This window comes from Cryptotermes secundus, unplaced genomic scaffold, assembly GCF_002891405.2.
Source record: "Cryptotermes secundus unplaced genomic scaffold, Csec_1.0 scaffold545, whole genome shotgun sequence".
Taxonomy (NCBI): domain Eukaryota; kingdom Metazoa; phylum Arthropoda; class Insecta; order Blattodea; family Kalotermitidae; genus Cryptotermes; species Cryptotermes secundus.
Window position 1 is genome coordinate 689,536 of NW_019737089.1, and position 27,043 is coordinate 716,578.

General features: G+C 37.2%; 1 protein-coding gene across 1 annotated transcript; it reads right to left on the bottom strand.

Annotated features, from left to right (window-relative positions):
* Positions 1-2,518: 2,518 nt before the first annotated feature.
* On the bottom strand, positions 2,519-26,027 carry LOC111870101. Its single transcript, XM_023862104.2, has 11 exons — positions 25,298-26,027; positions 23,643-23,813; positions 21,919-22,083; positions 20,508-20,678; positions 19,436-19,579; positions 18,524-18,663; positions 17,980-18,112; positions 12,878-13,066; positions 11,497-12,357; positions 5,014-5,158; positions 2,519-2,974 (listed from the first exon to the last, which is right to left on the bottom strand). The coding sequence occupies exons 1-11, from the start codon at positions 25,359-25,361 to the stop codon at positions 2,854-2,856; spliced, it is 2,304 nt and encodes a 767-aa protein (XP_023717872.1). The 5' UTR covers positions 25,362-26,027; the 3' UTR covers positions 2,519-2,853.
* Positions 26,028-27,043: the final 1,016 nt, after the last annotated feature.

Here is a 27,043-nt window from a genome sequence, read left to right on the forward strand (position 1 = left end):
ATGACCTTGGGGACAGAAGAGGATATTTTCATTTGAAGGAGAAAGCTCTAGATCGCATCAAGTGGAGGAACTGTTTTGGAAGAGACTGTGAACCTGTCTTCTTGACAGATTACAGATGACTGACTGAAATGAATGTATTGTCTTTTTGTCTTTTACATACCAGACGATGGGTGAAGTCCAAAATAAGCCAAAAGAAGAATGTATTGTTGTTTGTAATTGTTGATGATGTGCCTAAGCTGTGATTGATAATTTCACCCACTGTATTTGGTAGTTCTAATGGTGTATAAGTGTCTTTTGTCATTCTTATTTGTTTGTAATTGTTGTTGACTTGATTGTTTCTTTGCAATCAAGTCTTTTTATGAGGATTTCTGTTTCCAGTCCATATCAGACAATGGATCAATGAAATTATGAACCATGTATGTATGTTTGTAGAGCCTGCCAGTGTGAGCAGTAGTCATAGAGCCTTTCTTCTTCTGTTAAATCTGAAAAGAACTGCCCAAAAATGATCTGTACATATCTTACACAATTTGTTTCGATAAAAACACAGGTCCAATAATCCTTTTTGCACTTGAAGCACACCAGACATCAACTTTTACTGGCTGAAGTGGGGCTTCATGGGTTACATCCAAATATTTGCTCACAATTTCCAGGAGATCCATATTTCACATAGTGTCATACAGAAACACCTGTTGCTCTAAAGTATAGCGAACCATGTCATGCCAAAATGCTGACTAACTGTTAACTGGGAACAAATGGCTCATGGTGCTGATACCTACTGCCCACCGCTGACAAATCGTAAACTCCCATGCATGAACTGCACTTACAGACATGTAACATAATACTGTGTAGACGTATGCAAGTTAATTATTTTCCTTCATTCCAAACATTATCAGCCATCAAGCATGCTGAGCCATCAGCAAAATTCACATGTGCTTCGTGGCCAGCGATGCACCGATCACGGTGAAGCACAGAGCCATGACCTTATTAATAGCTTTAAGAATGTTCCTGTACTTTCAATATATGAAGGGTCAGCTTCTTTCTTTCACTTGCCATGCATTCACCATCAACTGCAGATTCCGTCAGTCATGGCATTATAATATGAAACTGATGGAATGAATTCTGTTAATTTAGTCAAATTAGCTGAAGAAGTACCTCCCCATTGTTTATCATATGCCAATTTATTAAAGTTGTTATCAGTGTCACTAATTATTTTATCAAATAATCCAACCAACAAACAGTTTTCTTCACAGAAAATAACTTTGTTGGTATGAGGAATTTTAAATTGAGTTATTATTTCTAGCAAACTTTGAATATTTGTGTAATTACTGACATCTTGTGGCTTAGAAAGCCACACAAACCACTTACCTAAGTACATTATTCCTCTTTGAAGGAAGAAGATACCTCATGGATAAACTGATCTATTATTTACCACTACTATATTCTGAAATTACCTTCCTTACTACTGAACCAAAACAAATTCTCTTGTTAACTTTCAAGCTTAATGAAGATGATTAATTATTCATGATATTGTATACTTGAACAATATATACATCTTTGGATTAAAGTGTTTTACTGCACCTGTTAGAGTAACTCAAAAGGGTATAATAAATCTGAGATATACTTCAGAAAATTTGTTCTCGAAAACTATAATACAGGAACCCAGCAGGTTTTTATATATGTAGTAATTATTAAGTACTAAGGTCCATTTCTCCTCCTCCTCCTCCTCCTTTATTCATCTAGAATTAATCTAAAAGTGTGAATCTTAGAGACAGCTGGTAGTACTCCTTGGACAGGTGATCAGCTTCTTACAAGGCTGCTACCCAGACAGAATTACAGACACAGAAAATGTGTAGACATACATCCATACCTCATGTGGGATTTGAACTCATGATCCCATTGTTTGAGCAAGTGAAGGCATTTTGTGCTTTAGACTGCACTGCCACTGTGAATGGTGTTAATTGACTTATCTTACATAATTAAATTTACATTTTTTCTGTATAAATACTTTATTATGATTGCTTGAGGAACATAAAATTAATTAAATGGTTTCATGTAATGAATACAAAATGGCAAATTACGGCAAATATTACACATTTGTTCCACAATTGTGGTGAGATGAAAAGGATTTTTATATTTACTCGTACTTCCAGATGACTGCTGATTGTTATGATGGAATTATTTTTGGACCTGTTTGGTCCCATCTTTAGTATTTCATTTCTGTGCACTGAAGTCCAGATCTCTTCCTAAATGAACATTATAATGTTACATTTCTTAATTCACTGCTGTAACTGCCATACTTAATAACCCTTTGCTGGGCCACTTAAGTTCGTTGTCTCTTTGAGATGTTTATACCTGTTAGTGTGAATACCTTCCATAAACTAAACACATTTCAATCTGTAAGCATGGGTGGGGACACTAACTTTTATTATATTCAACTGCATAAGGTGTAGCAAATGGTTAAATCTCTTAGAAAAATTCTTCACTTAGATCCATAAAAATAAATAAATAAATGAATAAAATAATTATAAATTGTCTTTATTGTACCTAATATCCAGCATTTCCTTATTTCTTAAGAAACAGAATTTCTGTGAGACTCACATGTTAAATACATATATTTTCTGTCACATTGAAAACAGCCATGTGAAAAGCATACTGTAAATGTTTCTACAAAGTTAGCAAAAAGAAACAGAATGTAATATACACTGCCATCCTGAGATGCATACAGAATATGTGAAATTGCATCAGTCATGCTTGAGCATGGATACTATGTACAGAGACATTTCTTAGAGTTAATACATTTTAGAAGCTGGTTCATAGTCAGTCATAAACATTTGCAATTGTGAGCTGTGATAGTCACAAGTAATCATCATTGCTATCTATTGGCCTTGCCAAACTGAAATCAAGAGCCTCATCTGAAGTCAGGAATCTAACATCCGAGTCATCTGCCATACACTGCTGCCTGTGTACACGCCTCCTGCAAGGATCAAGCAGTTTTAAAAATCTTTTAAATAAAATATCATTATTTGCATTCAACTCTAAATATGGTGGTTGTCCTACTACTGTCATGACATTTAACTAATTCAGAGTCCATTAAGAATATTGTAAATTTATAATTATTACTTCCAGTTAGTTTATCCTCGGTGACTCTTGCCTAAATATTGAAGTAAGAGACTCATTCTCCTCCACACCAAAATTCTCATTCACAGGAAACTGTTCTGTTTGCAAGTGTGAGAAGAACATTTGGAGAGGAGCTATAATTAATGGATGATGTAATGTGGTGGACATGCTGAAGTAGGTAAGTCAACTCCAGGATCCCATTGCTACTATTAACAGGCACTCCTGTGACTGTACATCATATGACTTTCCAGTGAAGAGTATATAAGGAATGGCAGGAAAGGTCCATGTATTCTTAGACCTCAGAACTAGAAAAAATTAAATATTTACCTCAAGTTTCTTCAGGACAGCACCCCTGAGTATACAGTGACCAGGGGTACTGGATGGGACATAGAGATATCTTCAGTGAAAAAATCTGCCACATGCCACTACTGTGATATAGTTGTCAGTGACTCCCTCTACTGATGGAGCTAACTCACTATTTTCCATCTGGTACAGTATAATTTTAGGGAAAATATTATCTCTAAGACATAGTTCAAATGAAGATTCAGTCTTCCAGTAGCAACTTCAGGGAATAAGGCATAACTCACATATGTTTAACAACCTCTATCAATGAGCATTTTCCTGAAATCATTTCCACAGACAGTAACTCGTAAATGAAGGCCGCACCATAGCTCAAGTGGTTAGTCACTGGCTTCCCACTGTGGTGGCTCTGATTCGATCCCGGGTCTGGTCAAGTGGGATTTGTGGTGGACAAAGTGGTGCTGGGGCAGGTTTTCTCCGCGTATTTCGGTTTCCCCTGCCAATCTTCATTCCACTAATTGCTCCACAATCACCCTCACCTATCATCTGGGACTGGTACAATACGCCAGAAGTGGCCGTAGTACAAGGGACTTAGTCCCACCCCACTAGGAATAAAAAAAAACTGGTAAATGAAGCAATGACAGATATTTTATGTACATCTAAACATAAATATATTAATCACACTGTGGAATCTCAGAAAATTAAATGACAGAAAGACTGGCAAACGAAAACAGGAACAAAAGAACTTTGTTATCTTAAACTAAATATCATAATACGGGACTACAGTAACAGAAAAGTTACTGATCACAGAATAATATAAACTGCACTGGAAGAAGAAAATAAAAGACACAGTTAAATGTAAGTCAAAACACCAGACTTGCAACACAAAATTGTAATTTTTGAGATTTTTATATAATAAGAAAATTTAATATATATTTGTTTTGAAAGCTGGTAAATGTTCAAGTTCTCTGAATGTTTTTTTTTAATTCGCTTAGTGGGGGGTGGAGTCCAACTGGGTCCACTTGGCATGGCGGCCACTGATTGACCTATTGTAGCCTGCCCCGGGTGATTATGATGATGGAGAATTTGGTGGAATGAAGATTGGCATGGAAAGCGAAGTACTCAGAGAAAACCCGCCCCAGTGCCACTCTGTCCACCACAAATCCTACTTGACCAGACCCGGGATGAAACCCAGGCCACTGCCATGGGAAGCCAGCGGCTAACCACTTGAGCTATGGCGCGGCCTTCTCTGAATGTTACTGGGACATCAGACTCAGATTATGAAGCTCTAGAATACTGATCTCATGTTTTCATCATGCTTTATTCTACCACTTTTTTTTTTTTTTTATATTATTAACTGCATGTTTAGATGTTTATTAGGGAGAGTGACTTTTGGTACAGAGACCACTGCAATGAAAATATGAAAGAGACTGAATGATACAGTATTTTCCCAGTGACATATTCTGAGCACAAGAGTTGTGTGGTGCAATCAACATATCAACATACCACATCAGTTACAATGTGGATCAAAATTAAAGGACTGTGCAATAACTAGTTTTAAATAAAATGAATATTCATTTAATAAGTAAGGAATACCTGTTTCTCACAACAAAATAAGTAGCAATTGCTATGGCAGTAATGATTAGTATTACGGCAACCAAAATCCCAACAATTACTGATGAAGACAGAAACTCTTTTCGTCTAGGAACTGGTCCTCTCCTTGCTTGCATCCATTTCTGTCCTGCATAAAACATCAAAATTAGGTGTCAGTTGGAATATAAATTGAAACTTTGAAAGCATAAATTAAATGCTGTGATTCATCCTTTGAAAAGTGCTATTACTAGCCTACTTTCCTTATTCTGAAAAAATAAAACTAGCCTTATATGATCTCTACGCTGTCTGCGTCTCTGTGAAGCCCTTCTAATAACTTTTGGATGCCTGAACTAGTCTTTATGAGACTTGGCATATATACTACATCATCTCAACTGCATATTTCATAAATCCCTCCCCTCAGTCTGTATGTCTATATGTGTATCCCTCCTATCATTGCTAGGCAAAGGCTAAGTAAATTGTGTTCCTCCTTTCATTGCTGAACAGTGGCTGGGTAAACATGTCTCTTAGGCAATGAACACATGCAACACTAGAAGAATTGTTGGACCCATATATTTGTGAGTCTATCTGTGTGTGGGAACCTCCCACATACTAACACGCAGTTTCCCCGGTCTAACAGACAGCACTCAACTCCTAGTCAATATCACATTGCTGCCAACGCTCGTATTTATACTGCACTCACAATTGCAACTGCAAGTTTAAGCTCTGCCCAGCAAGCATGGTATAAAAGGCGGAGCCCAAAGCTCACAATCGTCAGTCATCACATTCAGTTCAGAGCGATCAGTCATCAGCTCTTCATGGCACAAAAGACAGCTTCCGCAACTCCCCAGCAACCACGTTCTGCTACCAGACAGCTAACGTAGCTGCCGCAACTCTCCAGCAACCACACTCTGCTACCAGACAGCTAACGTAGCTGCAGTAGCTCTCCAGCAACCGAGCCGAGACAATGGCTCAGTCATCATTCGCACCGCAGGCAGCTGTTCCTACTGGCGCACGCAGCACCACATCACCAGCCGGACAAACCAGCTGAACGGCTGTAAAGACTTGGTCTACTACAAAGGAGCAAATTCTGCCAGCGCACTCACGGTGGAACAAACAGCGCTTTTCAGGGCCAGCCAACTTTTGAACATCGACATTCCACATAGCTTCGCAGCTATTCTGTACATTCAATTTATACAATTTAATATAAACAACTGTTACAGTTTTACGTGGTTGTCTTTTAGAACATCGACAATCCCACATGTGTAACTCCCTACTATTGTTAGGTGACAACGCAGCAATGATTTTCCTGTGGCAACAAAGAATTGCTGGAAGTCTCGTTTTCTATGCAGTCCGTGCATGTTGCATCAAAGGAAAGCAGGCAATTAGTTCTTCCCAGAACTTCTTGTTGTGTTTCTTGAGGCATGTCAATTATTAATATTTTACAGTGGCGAACCATGTTTTGAGGTCAAGTCTACTTAAAGGATACCTGAAGGTTAATATATCTTGAGTGTATATTCAAATGTAATCAACAAAATTATAGTTTATCAGGCATTATTATATTTATCCAAACAACTTAAACAAAATGTACCAACTGCAAATCAACTGTTCTAAGACAAAATGTCTGTGAAAGCCAGCTTGTAAGAGGAAGGACTATCTTCCTGAAAGTATGCAACTGAATGTCACATTTAAGCGGTTGGCACTTACACTCATAAAGTCCACAGGAACAGATATCCTGATCATGATTTTCTCAGTGTTTCTCAGTCCATCTAGACAAATGCTGAAGCAGTATATTAAAAAGCACTGTGAGCATGTTCCAAATCATTATTCAGAGTAACCTCATCATTCAAAACTGTGTAGCCTGTACACTCGAGAAAGCATCATCATATGTAAAAAGAAATGAACCAACAATCTGGCAACCCTGTACATTTCATAAGAGTGATTAGCGTATTACAGGCAGTAATGTCACTTTTCCACAGATTACAGGTATGAGAATGTGCAGCATGGAATCATGTAGTATGTAGAAAATTAATATTTGTGTTGCTGTAAAGCACAACAAGAACATACTGCATATCGTCCTTCACAAATACCACTTATCTATTTCTTAATGTCACTGTTTGTTGTACGCTCCAATGCTAGATTCTGCTGACATGTACAGTGCTATGGCTTTTGTCTTCACAGTACTGAATCATCTAAATGTAAGTCTTGCAGTTCTTTACTGAGTTCATAGCATTGCCTGCAAATGCCATTTGCATTAAATGCTATGACTTTGAGTGGCCTATGAATTCTAGCAGCCATTTTGTTTCATTAAGTTAACTAATATTTTTGTAATGACCATTATTTTGTCTTTTTCTGACACAGCTTCACTGAGCTCTGTCATGATCTGTTGCACTACAGTGGCGACTGTGTATGAAGCAGATATTATATGCATATGCACATGCATATATGTACATAGGCCTGCTAATCATGTTAATTATTTCATACTCCAAACATCTATTTTCATTAATAAAAAAAAAAATAAAGCTATCCCTGTAACAGGCCATGAAGGCCCATTGGGTTGTGAGACGTTGAGGTTCCCACATTATCTAGATAATCGGCTCAAAGATGGCGGTAAGGTTGTCAGCCTTACGTGCCAGCCGCGCTTTACTCCCCAGGAAAATTATTTAATTAATTCCTGGTGCTCATTTCTGTTAGAGGCTGAGTCGACCCCAGGGCCATAGTGCGGCCGGAAGGATTAGGTCAATTGAAAAAAAATCAAATGACCTTATCGGGACTTGAACCCGCGACCTTCCGGCTTGTAGCATAGTGCCTCAACCACCTACACTACCGCGTGCCCCCTTTATGTTATACAAATAATGTTTATTCTCTTGATATCATTTTGCATGTTAGGCAACACTGTAAAATACTGTGACATAACTACTTAATCCTTGTCTATTGCATGGTAACGGCTGGGTAAACACGTAATAATGCCCAGCCCATTGCTAGGCAATGACAACCATAACAATTATAAACGTTGTTACAAAAGGTGTTTTGTGTGCTGTCCAGGCTGAGTCTATATAACTAGCCCAAATAAGCCATTGAGCATGGAAAAAATATAAGAGCCTTAATCTTGGTGGTGGTCAAGCTTATGACCGTTCAAGTGGCTAAGCTGCCATTGTAGCATAAGATATGTAAGATAGGCATGATCTGCTTTGCGAAGCCTGTACTGACAGAGGACTTCTGTATAGTGCAAAAGGAAAATTTTTCAGTAACACGCTGCATATGCTATACGTACATCTGACAAAAGGCCAAGCATATTCTTGTCAGAGAGGATGTTACATAAGGACTATTACTGCAAGGATTTGGCTGAAAAAGATCTCTGGTCATGGGGTCTCAAGGGGCTTATTGCCAAGACAAAGTGATGGGCAGTAAACTGTGAGTCGTAAAGTAACTTTGACTTTGACTTTCAGAATGAAAGCAGTAAGGGAAAACACATCTTTGAAGCCACTACCATGCCACAGCTACGTGAAGACATAGCTAACTCTGAAGATTTAACATTCTGTAGTGAGAGTTAAGTGTGTAGACTAGTGGTAGAATTATAATTACCTGCCATTCTCTCTTGGGAAAAATAATAAATTACTTTTGTTTGTTCACAATAAAAATAAACATATAACTATGTTCTTCCTGATATATAATATATTTAAATGTTATTACCTCATATCTGAGCTACTACCAATATTTAAATTAATATGTACTCGTATTTCTCACTTATGGAAATTCTGGCTGAAATTTTAAATCAGTTATTCAACACTGCAAACTTCACATGTACGGTAGGATTATGGAAGCACATGATGATCATTTCTTTGCTGTTATTACAACACACCTAGAGACTACCAATAATCAAATCAGATTACATTTTAAGATTAATGACTTCTGGAATGTGATGCTATGTAGTTTTTGTAGACAGGTACCAATTTTTTGAGGAAGCTGCTATCTCCATCATTAGGGTAGAAGTTTCTCTTAAAGGGTAGTACCTATCTATCAAACTATGTGGTGGCATGTACTAGAGGACAATACTATTTATAGTAACCTCTAGAATAAACTCAAATTTCTTAATGTATTTATTTAATGTCCATTGCACAATATTTCTTCAAAGTACTGCACATGTAATAATAAATTTCACAATGACAGTTTATGTACACATAACTAAATGAACAGTAGTTTGTGTTCTGTTTATAATATGCCTAAGGATTTTATATCAAGTATGAAAGTTGTTTAACAAAATTACTTAATAAAATGCAGGAGCCAATGAAATCATTTCCAGGGCAAATTGTGTCCACCATAGCCATGAAGCAAAAGTAAAGCTATCCTTGTAACACGCTGAGGAGGCCCAAATGGTTTTGAGATATCAAGGCTGCTACATTTTCTAGACTGTCAGCTCACAGATGGAGGTCAGATTGTCAGCTTTACACACAGGTCACTTTTTACCTCCAGGAAGATTCCTGGTACTTATTTCTGTTAGAGGCTGAGTCTAATTTTAATTAATTCGTTTTGTGGCAGTGGAGTCCAACTGAGTTCACCGGCATGGCGCCCACTGATGGGCCTATTGTAGCCTGCCCTGGGTGATTATGATGATGGAGAATTTGGTGGAATGAAGATTGGCAGGGGAAACCGCAGTACTTGGAGAAAACGCGCCCCAGCGCCACTTTGTCCACCACAAATTTCACTTGACCAGACCCGGGATCAAACCCTGGCCACCGCGGTGGGAAGCCAGCGACTAACCGCTTGAGCTATGGCACTGAGGTTGAGTCTAACCTAGGGTCATAGTGAGGTTGAGGATTAGGTCAATTGAAAAACCCAGTAACCTCATTGGGAATCAAACCCACAACCTTCTGGCTTGTAGCATAGTACCCCACCATAGCTATATATCAGTTACATATTGGACGTTAACTCAGAAATTAGAGACGTATGAGTGAAGTAATTGCAGCCTACTTAAGAGCTAAATGAGTTTATCCATGAAGTATATCTGGATAATGCTAAGAAATGAGGATTCAGTGAGTAATATACTGAAGTCATTTGAAATATATGCTATTTGTTTGTTTGTTTATTAATGTTTTCTCAAGTATACAGGCTATTAGGCTATACATATGACATAATAATAATGTGAACGATAAATTGGGAAGACTGCAGAAGGAATTGGAAATGGCCTACAGGAATTTGCCTGAACGGACTAGAAAAACGAAAAGAATTTCATCAGAGGATAGCAGGCTGCAGGGACAAGAATCAAATCTGGAACTTCATGAGGCAAAGCATGATTACTGACAAATTAACAGTGACATTCAGTTGTTTGCTTAATGTAAGGCAGATCTTGTCATCTTACTCTATACAATGACACAGAAAGCACAATTCCCTCTTCGTTTTAAGAAGTGAAGACCAGTACACTAAACATAGTATCCCTGCAGCTCTACCTGTGCTTGCTCACACAGTACAGTATATTGTGCTATAAAACATTAAAAACAGTGATCATTAGACTGCTCTAAGTCTCATTTTCTTTCAGCATTTACAATATATGCTTAGGATTTATTTAATGGAATGCAGCTATTAGGTTATTGCATGTGATATGTTAATGTCCTGGTTGAAGCCTCTGGTAAAAAGGTAAAGGTGTCCCTGTGCTTAACTAATTAAGTGCTATGCCATGAAGGCGTATGGAGGAGTGGCTGTATAGATCCATATTTTCTTGGCCTCGGCACTAGCTGGAGGCAAGTGATCAGCTTCATGCCCCGGCTATTTACTGCCAGGGAAAGTGCCCCCTGTACCCATTGGATAGGAGGCTGGGTGGGTCCCAGAGCAGGTCTGGACAACATGTAGAAGAGAAAATTCTAGACTCTATCAGGACTTGAACTCCAACCCATGGCCAGTTGCTATACTGACTGTGTTAGCCCAGCTCCCTTGAAACCTCTAGCGTGAAGATAAACTGTAGCCAGGTACTGGAGAATGAGGTGTATGAAATTATGTTAAATGTGTTTGCTTACTTAAAAACATGAACATGGTAGAATTAGATACACTCACAAAAGTTAATGGTAATCCTCACAACCAAAAAATGTTCTTCTCTAAACAAATTCTCCCAATCATGAGTCCAGATTGCATATTTTCTGTGCCCAACCCAGGATAGCTGCATTTCTAGAAATTTTTTGTTGGACTGAATTAGAGTTTAAGTATGCAATCTGCATGCTGCAATTCTTGTGAGCTCCTGAAATTGAATGCTTTCTTTCAAAACCTTTGTATGCCACGTGATTCTGTCACAATACTAATATCAAATTCAGCTTTTAAACATTACTGCCACAAATTTATTACCAAATTCTGCATAGATAAACTGCATGTATTGTCCAATAATTAAAATATGCTGATTTATTTCCAGTGACAGTCATGCAAATTGTGTCACATGTTGGGAAGATATCCTGTAGATGGATTAAAAATTCAATTATTAGTGAGTTACTGTAATTTGTTTACCTCTTGTAACTTTCATCCAGGGAAGCTCTGTAGTTGACACTGGATAGTTCAACTGTTCTGTGATATCCTGAGTATTTCTTGCAACAGTAGACTGAAGAATAATGGGTGGTGGCATTGCAGGTGCACTTGTCCTTGCAGTCTCTTTAAGACTTGTCACTGGTCGAACTGACACTACTGCAGGTTTCCTTGTGAGCTGGATTACTTTAGGATATTTCTGAGTTACTGGAGTTGTTTTAGGAGTTGTGGAAGATTGTTTTGGCACAAATTCAGTTGCAGAAGTTACACTTGAGTTCCTAGGAATGGAAACTGTTAGAATTTTTAATGCTGTGATAGCAGTAAACAGTGCTTTACTACTTAAAATATTTACTGATTTAGTAACAGCAGTTTTATTTAATTCTGACACAGCCTGATCTATCCTTTGTGTATCAGTATGAGAGCTAATTGCAAAATGTGGTGTGACAGAGGTGGTTGTTGGTTTCACTGAAGTAAATTGTACTGCTGGTTTATCATAATGAGAAATTACTAACGGTTTCTTTGTTGGTCGTTGTAAGATTAAAGGTGTAGGATCTGTTGGGATAGGGATGCGTTTATTTAACTCTGTTGTTGAACTCTGATATCCTTTTAATCCATCTAGTGTCCAGGGTGACTGAGTAGGTTTGTAAGTCACAACAGGCACTGTTGGATTTTCTAGGGGCTTTAGCAGTTTTGAAGTCATTTCAAAAGTGTACGTATTGGTGCTTACAGATGTTGTTGCCAATTGTACTGATGGGAATGGTGGAAGTGGGGGTAAAGGTGGAGGGGTATGATATGGACGGCTTACAATTGCAGGTTTAGTTACTTTCTGTATCTCTGTTGGTGCCACTGAAACAAAATAAATATTTTACATAACATAGATACAAGTGAATCTCAAGTGAACAGTGGATTTTTTAATTTAATTTAATTCAATTTAATTTGATTTATTCTTATATTCAAGTAGATCCAGTTACAGGGCGAGAAACTAGTTGACACACCACTGGATACAGAATGCGTCAAAAATCAAAACAAATGTTCCAACCAACCACTGGAACAAGTCAAAATAACATAATATAAAACATAGACAACACAGTCACTAAACATAATAAAATGTGACTACAAAAAGACTTCAATACTAGATGAAAACATATTAACCATTTATCTTATAAAATTCATCCAGTTTATAAAAACAATGCATATGAAAGGATATTATCAATAAACAAATAGACAAATGAATGAAAGAATTAAGAATAAATAAAAAAATTGAAGAACAAGCAAGTAAGTAAACAATTTTAAGACATAAATAAATGAACAATTTTATATATATATATGTGTGTGTTACAGTGGTGTACTAGAAGCTGGGACTTACCTAGCATGCAGTATGAGGCATAGTCAGGACAGCACGTGGCAGTTTGCAGACACCCCAAATGACATTCACACTCTGCAAATATAGGTGTCTCAGATGCTGAGGCTGTGGTATGAGTACCTGCAAACTGTTCAATTGTGCACCGTAATCTGCAGCTTTGTGTGCTGTCATAGATCTCATTGCTACCACCATCTGCAAAAACCCATAAAAGAAGTTTAAAGATTGGTACAAAATTAATAAAAATAAAATGATACATTTTATTATGAAAATTATTGCCTTATGAACCCTAAATATTTGGAGTTATGTGATAGGACTGCTTATGGGTTTTATTATTCTAAAGAATTATAATATGCTGAGAGGGGGCACACGGTAATGTAGTTGGTTGAGGCACTATGCTACAAGTCAGAAAGTTGTGGGTTCATATCCTGATGAGGTTATTCGATTTTTCAATTGACCTAACCCTTCCAGTCGCAGTATGGCCCTAGTGTCGACTCAGCCTCTAACAGAAATGAGTACCAGGAATCTTCCTGGCGGCTAAAGGGCGACCAGTGCATAAGGCTGACAACCTCACCGCCATCTATGAGCCAATTGTCTAGAAAATGTGGGAGCCTTGATGTCTCACAACCCAATGGACCTACACGGCCTATTACAGGGATAGCTTTATACCTTTACCTTTACCTAACGTGCTAAGATTTTCATGATGTTTTGTTTAAATAGTTTATGGAAATGTAGCATATTGACTGATAGCTGAAAGGAAATAAGTGGATTAACCTTTAAGAGCCTAGCGACGCCATATGACGTCATTAAAATAAAGTCAAGGGGACGAATGACGCCATATGTCGTCGCGAAGTCCACGCGTGCAGCTGGCTTTTTAAAATCTAATTTTAAGTTATAAATTCTTTTTCTACTTACATGATTTTTGGTCACCAGCTTTATAAGTTGTCTCTCTTCCCACCTGCGCCGTCTAACGGAATGTTGGCTTCGTGTGGAAATCTTGGAAACATCCGGAAATCCAGAGTCCGACGTCACACTTCACGCACTTTGTCTGGACGGTTCTTCGTTTCCCACGTGAAAAGCACACATGACACCTCAATTGCGAAGTAGAGGAAGTCGGCCAGTGATGTGGTTTGGCCTCCTATAATCGAGATATCTCCGATAAAACGGCAGGGGTTCGACCCCTGGGCCGTTAATGGCGAGGTGGACCCCTTCCAGCATGTTCCGCACAAGAGCGAGACAAAATTCTCTGTGTGACAACAGGATGTAACTGTTCTGATCCAGGAGATGGAAAAATAGTTTATTTGTCCATTTCCAGGTTTGACGACAGATGCTATAACTGTTTGCCACAGTTTGCCCACAGCTCCACCTGAATAATTATTCACACTTCTCTTGCCATGCTGGTGTGGTGGTCCCCAGGTTGCCGACCAAGACGATGGTTCTTCGTCGAAATCAACCACCAGTGATGTGGTTTGACCTCCTCTAATTGAGATATCTCCAACAAAACGGCAGGGTTTCGACCCCTGGGCCGTTAATGGCGAGGTGGACCCCTTCCAGCATGTTCCGCACAAGAGCGAGACGAAATTCTCTGTGTGACAACAGGATGTAACTGTTCAGATCCAGGAGATGGAAAAATAGTTTATTTGTCCATTTCCAGGTTCGATGACAGATGCTATAACTGTTTGCCACAGTTTGCCCACAGCTCCACCTGAATAATTATTCACACTCCTCTTGCCATGCTGGTGTGGTGGTCCCCAGGTTGCCGACCAAGACGATGGTTCTTCGTCGAAATCAACCTCTGATTCACTTTCCTCAACGCCACTCTCAGAATTGTCGGTACAACAATCTGATTCCGAGTCGTTTATGAGTTGAAATATGTCAGCGTCTTCCAAACGAGACAGCACAATGGTTGGTTCACGCTTTTGACACTGCTTGGCTGTGGTATTAGGATGCTAACCATGAAAGTACTTATAATCTACTTCCAGCAGAGTGAGAACAGAGAGCTTGTTGTGTTGCGACAAGCGATAATAAACAATCAGGGTTCTTGTATACGAATACATACCCACCCCACATCTCTGCATACTGAAAGAACATACGTGTATAATCTTTCGAGACATGCAAGACTAAACATGGCTACATAAACCATCCGCTGTGTTGCAACATCTACATACAGCATTCTTAGTTCCAAGAACTCTGAATTCTTGTAGACAGATGACAAATTTGGGAATTTTTTCTTTGGAATCAGTCTAAAAATTTTTACACATTTTATAAAAAAAGTAAATTACAATATCTGATTCTATATTCTTTCTAGAAAAAAAACAGCGTTTATTTGGTTCGTTTATCACAAAAATTGTAGAAATCACAGCAATTTTAGGAAATGATTACAGTTTTTATTGCTTTCAAATTGCGGGTATTTAAATCAAATCCGTCCCGCTGCCATTACCGGAATTTAAAGGGCCATCACTTAAAGGTTAAAACAACACTTATGCTAGCACTTTTAGGTGGAAACATGAATTCAGTGAGATAGATTTGGTGACGGTATATCCTACACCTGCAAATTTTTAATGAAATATGCTTTACGAGTAACAACTTATAAACATGGTAGCAACACAGATTTGGAGATATGCCTCATATATTTACAGCAATGGAAATCCATAATAGCAGATATAATGTATAGAGTCATACTGGGTCATATATTTATTAACTTATAATTTTCAGTATACTCTATGTAAATACCGGAGAATTTCTGAGAAGCAAGCATAATGTCCTTTCTGATTTTGTATCCCATCTTCTTCTTCTGATGACACTATTGTGTTCATCTTTTAAATATGACTCCACTATATACTGTGTGATGACTCTTCATTAGGATGATAATAACAGACAACAACCTTAGATTCTAACAGTGGGTGCCAATCTTAGGCAGCAGTTATCAGTGTCCTCTTCCAAATATACTAACAACCAATGACACATTTATGGTTTATGACTTTTGGATCACTTAAATCTCTTTTAACCCGCTGACTGTGAAGACCCATCATAGAACTACCTGCTAGAAATTCCATGGCTGCTGGGAGTAAAAGCAGTTACACAGAAAAGCCCACATTACTTCTTCAAATGACAGCATGCATAGATCATGTAATAGCATGTTCTTTTCTCTAAATATCAATATGTCACATTTGATTCCATATATTAATAGAAATACTGTATTAATTGACTAATAACAAACAAATCTCATGGCTGTGGCAGTACACTGATTCCATCTGATCAGCTTGTTGTGAGAAAAGGGTCAGTGAAGTTGGTCTTGTTGAGACATAAAATTTAAAGTTTTTTATAAATGTTGTACAACATCTATAACCACTGTTGAGGCCATGATTGATTTCATTGGGATATTTGGCATTAAAATTATATGCTGGGAAATTTACAAAATGAGGCATAAAGGCAAAGCAGACTGCAGATAGAGCTGATAAAGAAACTGTTACTGGAAGGGAAGAAATAAAATATTTTGACTGCAATCTTTTTTCAAGCTACACAAGAAATATGGATGACATGATTTAGAAAAGCAAAAGTATAAGTATTACAATGTAATATGTTCAAAAAATTTACTGAATGTATATTTTTTCCATTTTTAAATAAATGTTTGTATTTTATATCAACTTTCCACCCAACCAGTATGTACTGTGCATGGAAACAAATAGCATGGTTACAGGTAAAATTTAATAAAGGAGATAATAGGTTAACATTTTATTGAGTAAAAATAAGAAAAGGACATTTATGTATATGGATATCACCAAGAAGCACAACAGTCTGAGGAAAATAAATGGTTGCATCTATACATGTGTTCTATGCATTCAAACTAAAAAAACATTGTGAAAAGTCATTCAAATTACTCATAAAATACAAATAATATGACATATCATTCTGCCATGTTGGAAGGTTTTTGACCTACCATTAAGAAAGATATATGCAGTATAAAATTAGCATCAATGTAATGGATGAGTATTAAATGAAACAAAAATCAGTGCTTCCTTCATAATGAATTGGTTAAGTGGTAACTGTCTGACACCTAAATTCTGGGACCCATCATATTTTTTTGAGTGACGGATGTGTTGAAATTTAACTATAAAATAAGTGATGAATATTCATAACAACAAACATAAACATTCGTGCAAATGCAGCAATCTTTTTTAAAGTAATGCATTTCTTGTGTTGATTATTTAAAACTAAAAGAAATTTAAATTAATAGGTCTACTGTTACAGAGAAGAAATTGATTTAAATAGCATGGGAAAGGAGTATATTGACAGTATGAATGCCTTAGTTACAGGAATGAAGAACAGCCTGACAGAAGCTTCTGCTGCAAGGATATGGCTAATCTCCTGGAAAACATGCTTATCTGCAGAAGAAACCTGACATATTCAATTCAATTAAATCAAATCCAATTCAGTTTGTGTTTATTTACATGCAAACTTAACATCAGAGAAGCCAATTACAAAGTTAGCATGAGTTCACAGAAATACACAAAAATAAAGAACAAAATACAAAATATGACAGCCTATATAATAATAAGGGGGCACGCGGTAGCAAAGTTGGTTGAGGCACTATGCTACAAGTCAGAAGGTCACGGGTTCTAGTCCTGATGAGGTCATTGGATTTTTTTCAATTGAAAATGCACTATGGCCCCGGGGTTGACTCAGCCTCTAACAGAAATGAGTACCAGGAATATTGTTGGAATACTCTTGGGCGTAAAGTGTAGGGCTGACAACCTTGTTACCATCTAGGAGCAGACTGTCTAGAAAATGCGGGAATCTCAACATCTCACAACCCTATGGGCCTCCATAGCCTGTTACAGATACCTTTACTTTTTTAATAACAATAAATTAATAATAATTCCAAGAAAAATTGAAGTTAGCGTTAACAGGCGAGAAAAATAAAATAAGCACACTTCCAATGGTTATACCATTTTGTGGCAAGAAAGGACAATACACATACATGCACACATAGAAGTTAATAACAATAACTCAATTAATTCATTTTAAAATATAAATATAGTAATGAAGATGGAACAGTATTCAAGCTGTTTATTCATATAAGAAATATATCTGTTCAAATGACTCACTTTGATTGACAGACTCTCTAAGGGAAGGTGCATTTGTCACTATTGCCAGACATTCACTCCCATTTGCAATCTTCACATCATCAATTGCAGTATCACTGACATATCCAGCTCCTCGAACTGCCTCTATAATAATCTGTGCACACAATATATGTACATATGAAATTTATATTTCATTGTACTTAAACATTTTTAATATTGTAGCAATTGCTACATGACACACTGTGTTCATATTGGCAATAACAGATGCATAATGGAGAAAACAGTGAAGTGTAAGGCAGAGTGAATGTGAAAGCAACCCTGGCCCATTACAATGTTCCTGAAGTGATGAGTTAACAGATTAATTGTGTCAGTATGGCTCAAATAGAGCCAAGATGGCGCAGTCAGTATAGCGACTGGCTACAGGCTGGACAATCAAGGGGTCGGAGTTCGAGTCCCAGTGGAGGCAAGAATTTTCAATCAATTCAATTCAAATAAATTAAACTCTACTAAGGATTATGTGAGCCTCAGATTAGAGTTTCAGAAGCAGACTCTTTGGTCAATCTACCTGAAAAGATTCATTCGTGCTTGGAAGCAAAACAATACCCTGATACCATTGGTTTCCCTGTTCTCCAGACTTGGTGAATCTTGGCAACAATGAACCACCAAATTCAGTGTTTTCAGGCTTCATGTACACATGCAATGAGCCTGTAAACAAAAACAGAATAAGACAATGATTAAATTTACATCAAGAACTGGTAACTATAATTAAGATCTGATGAATTTTACAATAAGTGGTAAAATATACAATTTTTATCAGATAAAGCAGAGTCATGCCATCTAAAAGAACTTTTACAATGATTCCCAGAATAACATATCATATTTGGACTAACACATCTGTGTCATACTATGAAACAACTTTTCTTTCATTATTGTTCTTTCCTTTTTTTTTTTCTTTTTGTCTTATCTTTTCTCAAAGAGAACAAATAATCTTTGTGCCTCTAACCATACAAGTAAGAATAAGTAGGAGAATCTAAAAAGAAAGAATATTTTAAAGAAATGACAGCATAGTAGAATTAGCAAAGAGACAATATGAAGAAGTATCTATTCCATAGCAGCTTCAGTAACACAATACTTTCCATGACTGTGGAGTTATTCTCAGAAACTGTCAGATATATTTGCTCACCATAAATCACACTGAATAAAAAATAAAACAGAGAATCACCACATATACTTATGCATGTGCACAAACATTCATGCATACAAACACACAAACAGACAGATCAGGATGTTTAGCAAAATACAGGATAATCAATTGCAAGGAGGAAACATTGATAGAAAGATAGTAATTAGTGAAGAAGTAAGCTCAAAACTACAAAACTTAATATCTTGGTTTTTTAAAGCGGTCTGAATGTCTTAATTAAAAGATGGATCAGGATTTATACTAGACTTCGAAAGATTGTTCAAGTATGTAAGATACCTGTTGTAGCACCATACATATGGTACCAGAAGATAAAACAAGATGGCTGACTTGAAGTCAACTGTGAGCCATACACAGGAGAATAAAGGCGTGCTGTATCATTCTCCATGCGATGACTTGATGATCCTATGAACATGTAGTATCCTGCACAGAAACAACACAGGTAGGTTATAATATCTTCTTTATACACTTTTCTGAAAGTTAAACACTTTACTGAAGAGCATTGTCTCCTGGGATACAATGACATATAATCTGGTAGAAATTTATTGATATCTCAGAGTAATGTGCTGCCTCCATTTCAGGTTCAAAATGTAGGCTGTGCAAGCATGCAGCAAACAAAATAAACCTATCAGTTTAATCCTGAAGACAGAGGCAGTACATTTCTGTGACATGTTGGTGAGCCTCCACCAGCCTACAGGGGGTCAAATTCCAGATGACATTACTCCTAATATTCATCAACATGAAAAACTCCAGTTTCACAAAGAACTTCAATGCTTAGGCTCTTAAGGTATCTCACATATGACCTCAGGATAAATACTGATTCATATTCTATTTGTTTACACCACACACACCTTCATTTGAGTGTCTCCACCTTTGCATACTGCAATTGACTCAAATTTACCTGTAATTACTTATGATTAGCCTTTTTTAAACATATTCACTGCCATATGGACTGTGGATTTTAATTTGTTTTGTTACCATTACTGCATGACACCAACATATTCTTGTCAGTCTACTGGAGCTTTCAGTTTGTTTTACAGGTATTTAAAAATAAATCATACTTTTGTATATGAAAGTGGAAGCTTTAAATGTTCAGCAGCATGTTGATATTATGACATGAGGGCTGACTGTGTCAGAATAGTGGACCAGGAAGAAATTAACATTACTGGGCAACAGCTTGGTAAACAAACTCCTGCAGCAACAGATATGCATACAACAAGGAAAACTGTTTTCTATGCGGTCCATGCTGAGGCTACATAATGGGGACCAACAGGTTAGTGACCTGGATGCCATGGTAGTGCAAATATACTCGTGTTGAAACTATAGTGTAAGAAACATAGTGCCTACATACCACCTCTGCCTGGCCCCAGAGTGTGATCAAATGAGGGGCCAGTGTCAACACTTCCTGAGAGCGCCTGGAAATTCTGTCTGCTCCAGTCAAAGTTGTGATGTGGATCCTGGGTCCAACCACACAGATCTTGTGACTCAAAGTCACACCAAGTCTGAGCAATCTTCTCAGATGCTGTTACATAGAAGTATAAATAAGGTTCCCATAATTGCAGGCATATGAACAGGAAGACAAACAGAATACTATTATGATACAACTGCCACGGTATGATTCCATTTACAGAGGATAAAGATGGTCATACACCAGATCTCATGCCCATTCTGGCACAGTTTTAGATATTCTTTAGCCCTTTACATCATCCTCTGAATAACACACTATGTGACCTGGCGATCATATTTCAATGATCATATGATTAATTACCTAAAAAGGGTAGAATCAAGAGTTATGTTTGGTAACTATTTGTTCTTTCATGCTACCCATGAGACAGACTAATTTCAGACAGAATATGTTAATATCAGAAGCATTACAAAATAATTCCTTATTTTATATTTTCAAAACATGAGAATTTATAAATGTAATTCAAGGCAAAAAAGGACGTGAACATAAAGTGCTAAGTATTCTATATCTCAGAATGTAGACAGTGTATGAAGAATCAACTTCATTCTATAGGTGTTATTATCAAGGAAAGCATTCCCAGTTCCCGTTTTCAAGGAGTCCTGGTGGGCACCACAGTTACTTTAGGACATGATCTTAAATAAAAAATATCCAAGTGCCAATGTGTGATGTTTCTAAACAGTTTTAAAAATGGCATTTGCAAGTTCTTGCAGAAAATCCTTCAATTTCAAAGGAGAAATCCTTTGCATTCCCAGTTCCCATTTTCAAGGAGTCCTGGTGGGCATTACAGCTACTTAAGGACATGATCTTGAATATAAAATATCGAAGAGCCAATGTGTGATGTTTCTAAACAGTTTTAAAAATAGCATTTGCTAGTTCTTGCAGAAAATCCTTCAATTTCAAAGGAGAAATCCTAGTATCATATAAAATATGAAGTCCATATATTTCATTCTAATCTTAACAGTAATAATAGAAAAACTCCTGTATTGATAAAAAAATAAGACTTCATATTTAAGTATTCTTTCTAGAAGAATGTGCTTTAAGTTCTTCATGACAGTTTTCCTTCTAAATCACGTCTAGTATCATGTAAATTGTATAAAATTACAGCCAGAGATTGATTTTAAAATATTACAAAATGTGTGGCCACATTGCCTCAAATATACACATATTATAGCATTGATCTGTAGCTATATATCATACTTGTGCAACAAAATTACTATTTTTCAAGAGCTGAAAAAGTTTTTAAGAATATTTTCTTTGAAAGTTCTCATCATTATTTGAAGTTCAAAATAGACATCACCTTTACACTCAGGAATGGTGCCGTTCCACACAGCTCCATTACAATACATGATTGATGATCCAAACAAAGAGTATCCTGGATTACACAGGAACTTGACAACTGCCCCCCTATAGCTTTCGACTACCTGTCCATTTTTCAGGTATGGCAATGAGACACAACCCGATTCTGTAAACAAAGAATTTCTGTACATTACATTACATTACATTACATGGTATTCTCTGGATCCAAAAGTAGCTAAAGTGACTGTAGGATGAGGAATATGTCACATAAAAACAAAAACATGTGTATTGTACAACTGAAGTTTTCACGTAAGAAAACCCAAGAGAAAACAGAAATTACATACAAGGCTATTAAAAAAGGCACACACGCACATACACACAAAAGAGTGTCAACTTATGCTATTTACCCAACCTTTAAATGGACATTAACATTTCACTGTTTAGAAGAGGAAAATGTTTCATGAAGGTCTAAAGACTTACAATATTTACAGCTTTCTTGATGGAAGTTATAATAATGGAATGAAAGATCTGAATGCAAATACAACAGTAACATCAAATGAGTTTATAGTGCCAACTTACTCTCATGTTAGAAGCCTCCGTAGTCTAGAGGTATTGTTCCCACCTCATGACTCGTGGTACGCGGGTTCAAACCCGGCGGAGGTCGTGGAATTTTTAAGGGCAGAAAAATTCAAGGAACAAGTCCTCCGGGAGGGACTTTAAGCCGTGGGTCCCGTGTCGTAGCTTTACAGCATGTAAAAGAATGTCATATCTCCAAAGGAGGTCACTGAGCCAAATTTAAGGACGTTTCCCGCCCAACAGTAGTCCCTAACGCCTCTGATAGATGGGGGAAGCATTATAGATACCGCCAAGCCAGTAGAGGCCGAACTCGCTGGCTCAGTCGGGACTGATGGTACGCACCAATATCGGTAGGGTATAGAGACTGGTAGAATATCATAGAGGGAAGCACAATGGACCAATACTGGTCTAAGTGCATGGGGAAACCCACCCTCTCCAATAACTAACTAACTACTCTCATGTTTTACCCATGACACAGTGTAGTATAGTTCCAGAACAGAATAACTGACACATGCTTAAGAAGTAGCTTCTTTGAATCTGAGTTGGTGTTGGCTTCAATTAGTACCTTCATGCAAAAAGGGGTACAACAATTTCCTTTCCCAATCACAACTACTGCATTAATATCCTGTAATTAACTCATTTCTTATTTGGTGTCATATGTTGACCATTCTCAGACGGCCCTTTAACCAGTGTTTCCATTATTAAAACTTCTATATCTGCAGATGGACAGAGTGAAGGCCAAGGTACAGTTTGGGATGTATAATGTTTAATGGAATGGATCATGTGATTTCAAAGATCAGATCCAATGTCATGTGCTTAAGCTACAATTTGTTTGTTTTTTTTCTGTTCATACTGTTCTTTCCATTTACATATTCATTGCCATAACTCTTCACTCATGTTTACCATTCCCGATTAACATACTTGTAATATTCAACAGGTTAGCTCCCATGGGCTTCCTCAAATAATGCTTGTGTAGTCCAGTCTGGATAGTAATTGCATGTGTCTAAGTGTATATAAGAAATAAGCATTTTGTGAAGAATTTTCTTTCCCAGATAAAAAAAAAGATATGAAGAGATAAAACAAAGCCCTTCCTACTGGGAATGGAAATAGTGCCATAATAAAATAATACTTTAAAAATTCTTCACTTACTAACACAGATAGGGATTGTATCCCACACCCCACGCAGACATGTTGCATACTTTTCCCCCAGCAGCTGGAATGTTTGATTACATCTGAATTTGGCAGTGCGACCCCTGGACATCACTCGTACTTGGCCATTCAACAGGGTAGGTCGTGGGCATCTCTTCATGCTTATTACTGCTGCAAATTCAAAACAATCCCCTCATTAAAACTTACACGTTCACTTAGCGGCCTCCGTAGTCTAGGAGTAACGTTCCCACCTCATGACTCAAGGTACACGGGTTCAAACCCGGCGGAGGTCATGGAATTTTTAAGGGCGGAAAAATTTAGGGAACAAGTCACTTTAAGCCTTGGATCCTGTGTCGTAGATTTATGGCATGTAAAAGAACCTCATGTCTCTAGGAGACCTCTGAGCTAAATTTGGCCAAAAAGTTTCCCGCTCAAAGTAGTTTCCAATGCCTCCGGTAGATGGGGGAAGTATTAGGTACCACTGCCAGAGGAGGGGGGACCTCTCTGACAGAAAGGGACTAACTATTAGATACCACTGCCAGTAGAAGGTTGGAACCTCGCTGGCAGAAAGGGTTGATAGTAAGCACCAGTACCGGTAGGGTATGGAGACAGTAGAAATTAAAAGGGGGACGCACAATGGACCAATAACTGGTCTAAGTGCATGGGGAAACCCACCCCCTCAATACTGAATACACGTTCACTTCTTATTCCTTGTCTCCCATGGGAAGCTTGACATTATTTTTTTCCCATTCTACACAAGTTCGTTTTTTAACTATTTAGCATGGAGTGCTGAGCATTGCCTGAATGACACAAATTTTCAAGACATAAAGAGTGATAATTTGGTATCAGTAACTAGATTATTATATGATCTAAACATTACTAAATGTCTGAGGGCTACTGATTCTCTCCTTTGTAGTTCACAATGTCAAGTTCAATTTCTAGTGAGTCATTTATTGTGACCTTGGCAGTATAAAAATATGCTCAGATACACCAAAAAAAGAACACGAATACTTCAAAGGCTACTGTTGGATACATTATCAATATTTTTCAACTACAAATGTAACAAATATTTAACACCTGACCAGTTAGCTGAATAAGTAGAAGGGGAAAGAGAATCCCAAGGGAATGAGCTCCAGCAGATTATGATTCAAGAAAAATCGCTTATGAAATAAAAGTGTCTTGAACGTTGAATTACACATATTTACAGTAACTCAGCTATTGGTTACCAATTACTCTGCCACAATTCAACAGTCAGAAATGTTCATGGGCTGCAGAATTTCATTTCTGGAAGAACATCAGTGAATAAAAACAATCACACCAATAAAATAATTTATTCTAACAACACCTCATAAGCACCTCTATCAACATCATTCCCTACATCAGATGTAGCTGGAGTTTCATTTTTGAGTAATCCAATTTAAAACTTTGCTGATGATGCCGAACATACTGATACACGTCTGAGAATCACAAGGCGTAATGTTAGATGTAATAATACATGGAACAGAAACACAATTGGAGAGGCGAATCTCTGATGTAAAACATTTACATGTTATATATATATATATATAAAATGCTGCATGGCAGTTAAAAGTTAAAGAATACCTTATACCTTCCATTTAGTTGACAACAGAATAAAATATTAAAAAAACACTTACCTGAAGTGATGTGAATCGAGATGAAAAGTGCTAAGAATACACATGATGCACCACACAGTTTCATTTTGCACAAGTATGACAAAAAATAACTAGTTATTCCAGATAACACAACTGATTGTACACACTATTACTTTTAGAGCATTTCACACCTCTTTTTTTCTTTTTAGCAAAAAAATCACATCAAACTCAACTGTTTAGAAGTATATAAATGTGTACATCTTAATTTAAAATATAAAGAAAATGTTAGTGTACTATTAACCGTGCCTGATGTAACTATAACATCAAAACAAATTAATTGTTAAGTAAATTATTAAGTACTTTAGAATGATCCAGAAACATTCTTAATTTATACATATATATAAGCGAGGGCAGATATTCTTCTGAGTTGATTTTCAATAAATTTTGTACAAGTTTTAGAATATCATTGTAACACATGCTATGGAAGCTGATTAATAACTGGAAGTGTGCTAAATATATCTCAGCTACTGTGAATGGTTGAGTGTCATAACTGGGGGTAGATACAGATTCTGTGCACAGGAAGTTCCAGTAGTAGGCTGACATCTGCTTCCTGCATTTTCATGATTGTTGTGACATTTATTTACACAGACCTAGAAACGTTTCTGATTTCTCCTTTCCACTTATGACTTGGTATGGTGGACTGCCCATCACATGGTTTTGTTCATTCCCTTCATGTGTTTAATGGAACATTTTTTCTTGTACTAACTGAATAGAGATATCTGGGGGGGGGGAATAGGTCTTACATGTTAAAGTTAGAAATAGTGGACTTGTAGTTTCTGTAGGAACAGAGAGTATAAAGCATTTTCATGTTACATATGATAATCATGGCTACAGAACTCAACTTACTTGTGAAACTTATATTTGAAAACACATTAAAAATAAAATACAGGTACAATACAACAGACCATTGTCATGCTACGTCAGAGTTTTGTGAAAAAAAAAGTAAGTAAAGGTATCCCTGTAACAGGCCATGGTGGCCCATAGGGTTGTGAGATGTTGAGGTCCCCACATTTTCTAGACAATCGGCTCATAGATGGTGGCAAGGTTGTCAGCCTTACATGCCAGCTGTCCGTTAACCCCAAGAATATTCCTAGAGGCTGAGCTGACCACAGGGCGAGTGTGGCTGGAAGGATTAGGTCAATTGAAAAATCCAATGACCTCATCAGGATTTTAACCCGCGACCTTCCAGTCTGTAGCATAGTGCCTCAACCAACTATGCTACCGTGTGCCAACAAGCTAACATAAATGAAAGGACACTTAATGTATTTGGCCTTATAACTAACAGAAAAATGTCACATGTACCTTAACAATTTTATAAGGATGCTAAATTCTGCCATTAATAATGCTGCATAATTTGAACTTCACAAGTTACCCAATAGTCATTATAATAAAGGCTAGCAGAGATGAACACATTTAAAACAATTAAAATATGACAATATTAATGAACATGTTCTGGATGCTGGAGCATACAGACAAGAGGAGGAAAATGTTGAAGGTCGACATACACTGGCATATTTCATCAATTCCAGATTGAGTTTTCTCAAAATATTCAAGTAGCAATGATTAGTGTATTAACTCATTAACATTTCTATACAATTTTATATTCAGTGGATTGCAATAAAACACACCACATCTACGTATCAGTTTAGGTTCTCACAATGGTGGTTATGAAGAGTACTATTGTCTGGGATATAACATCATGTAGACCGCTGAGAGTCAACTGACGTG

Excerpts from the sequence above, each read along its gene's own strand:
- LOC111870101 (XM_023862104.2), bottom strand. The coding sequence starts at position 25,361 with ATGAAACTGTGTGGTGCATCATGTGTATTCTTAGCACTTTTCATCTCG. Across the intron at positions 18,113-18,523 it reads GCACGAATGAATCTTTTCAG|ATTATTATAGAGGCAGTTCG; the intron begins GTAGATTGACCA and ends TTGTGTGCACAG. Across the intron at positions 13,067-17,979 it reads TAGAGAGTCTGTCAATCAAA|ATGGTGGTAGCAATGAGATC; the intron begins GTGAGTCATTTG and ends GGGTTTTTGCAG.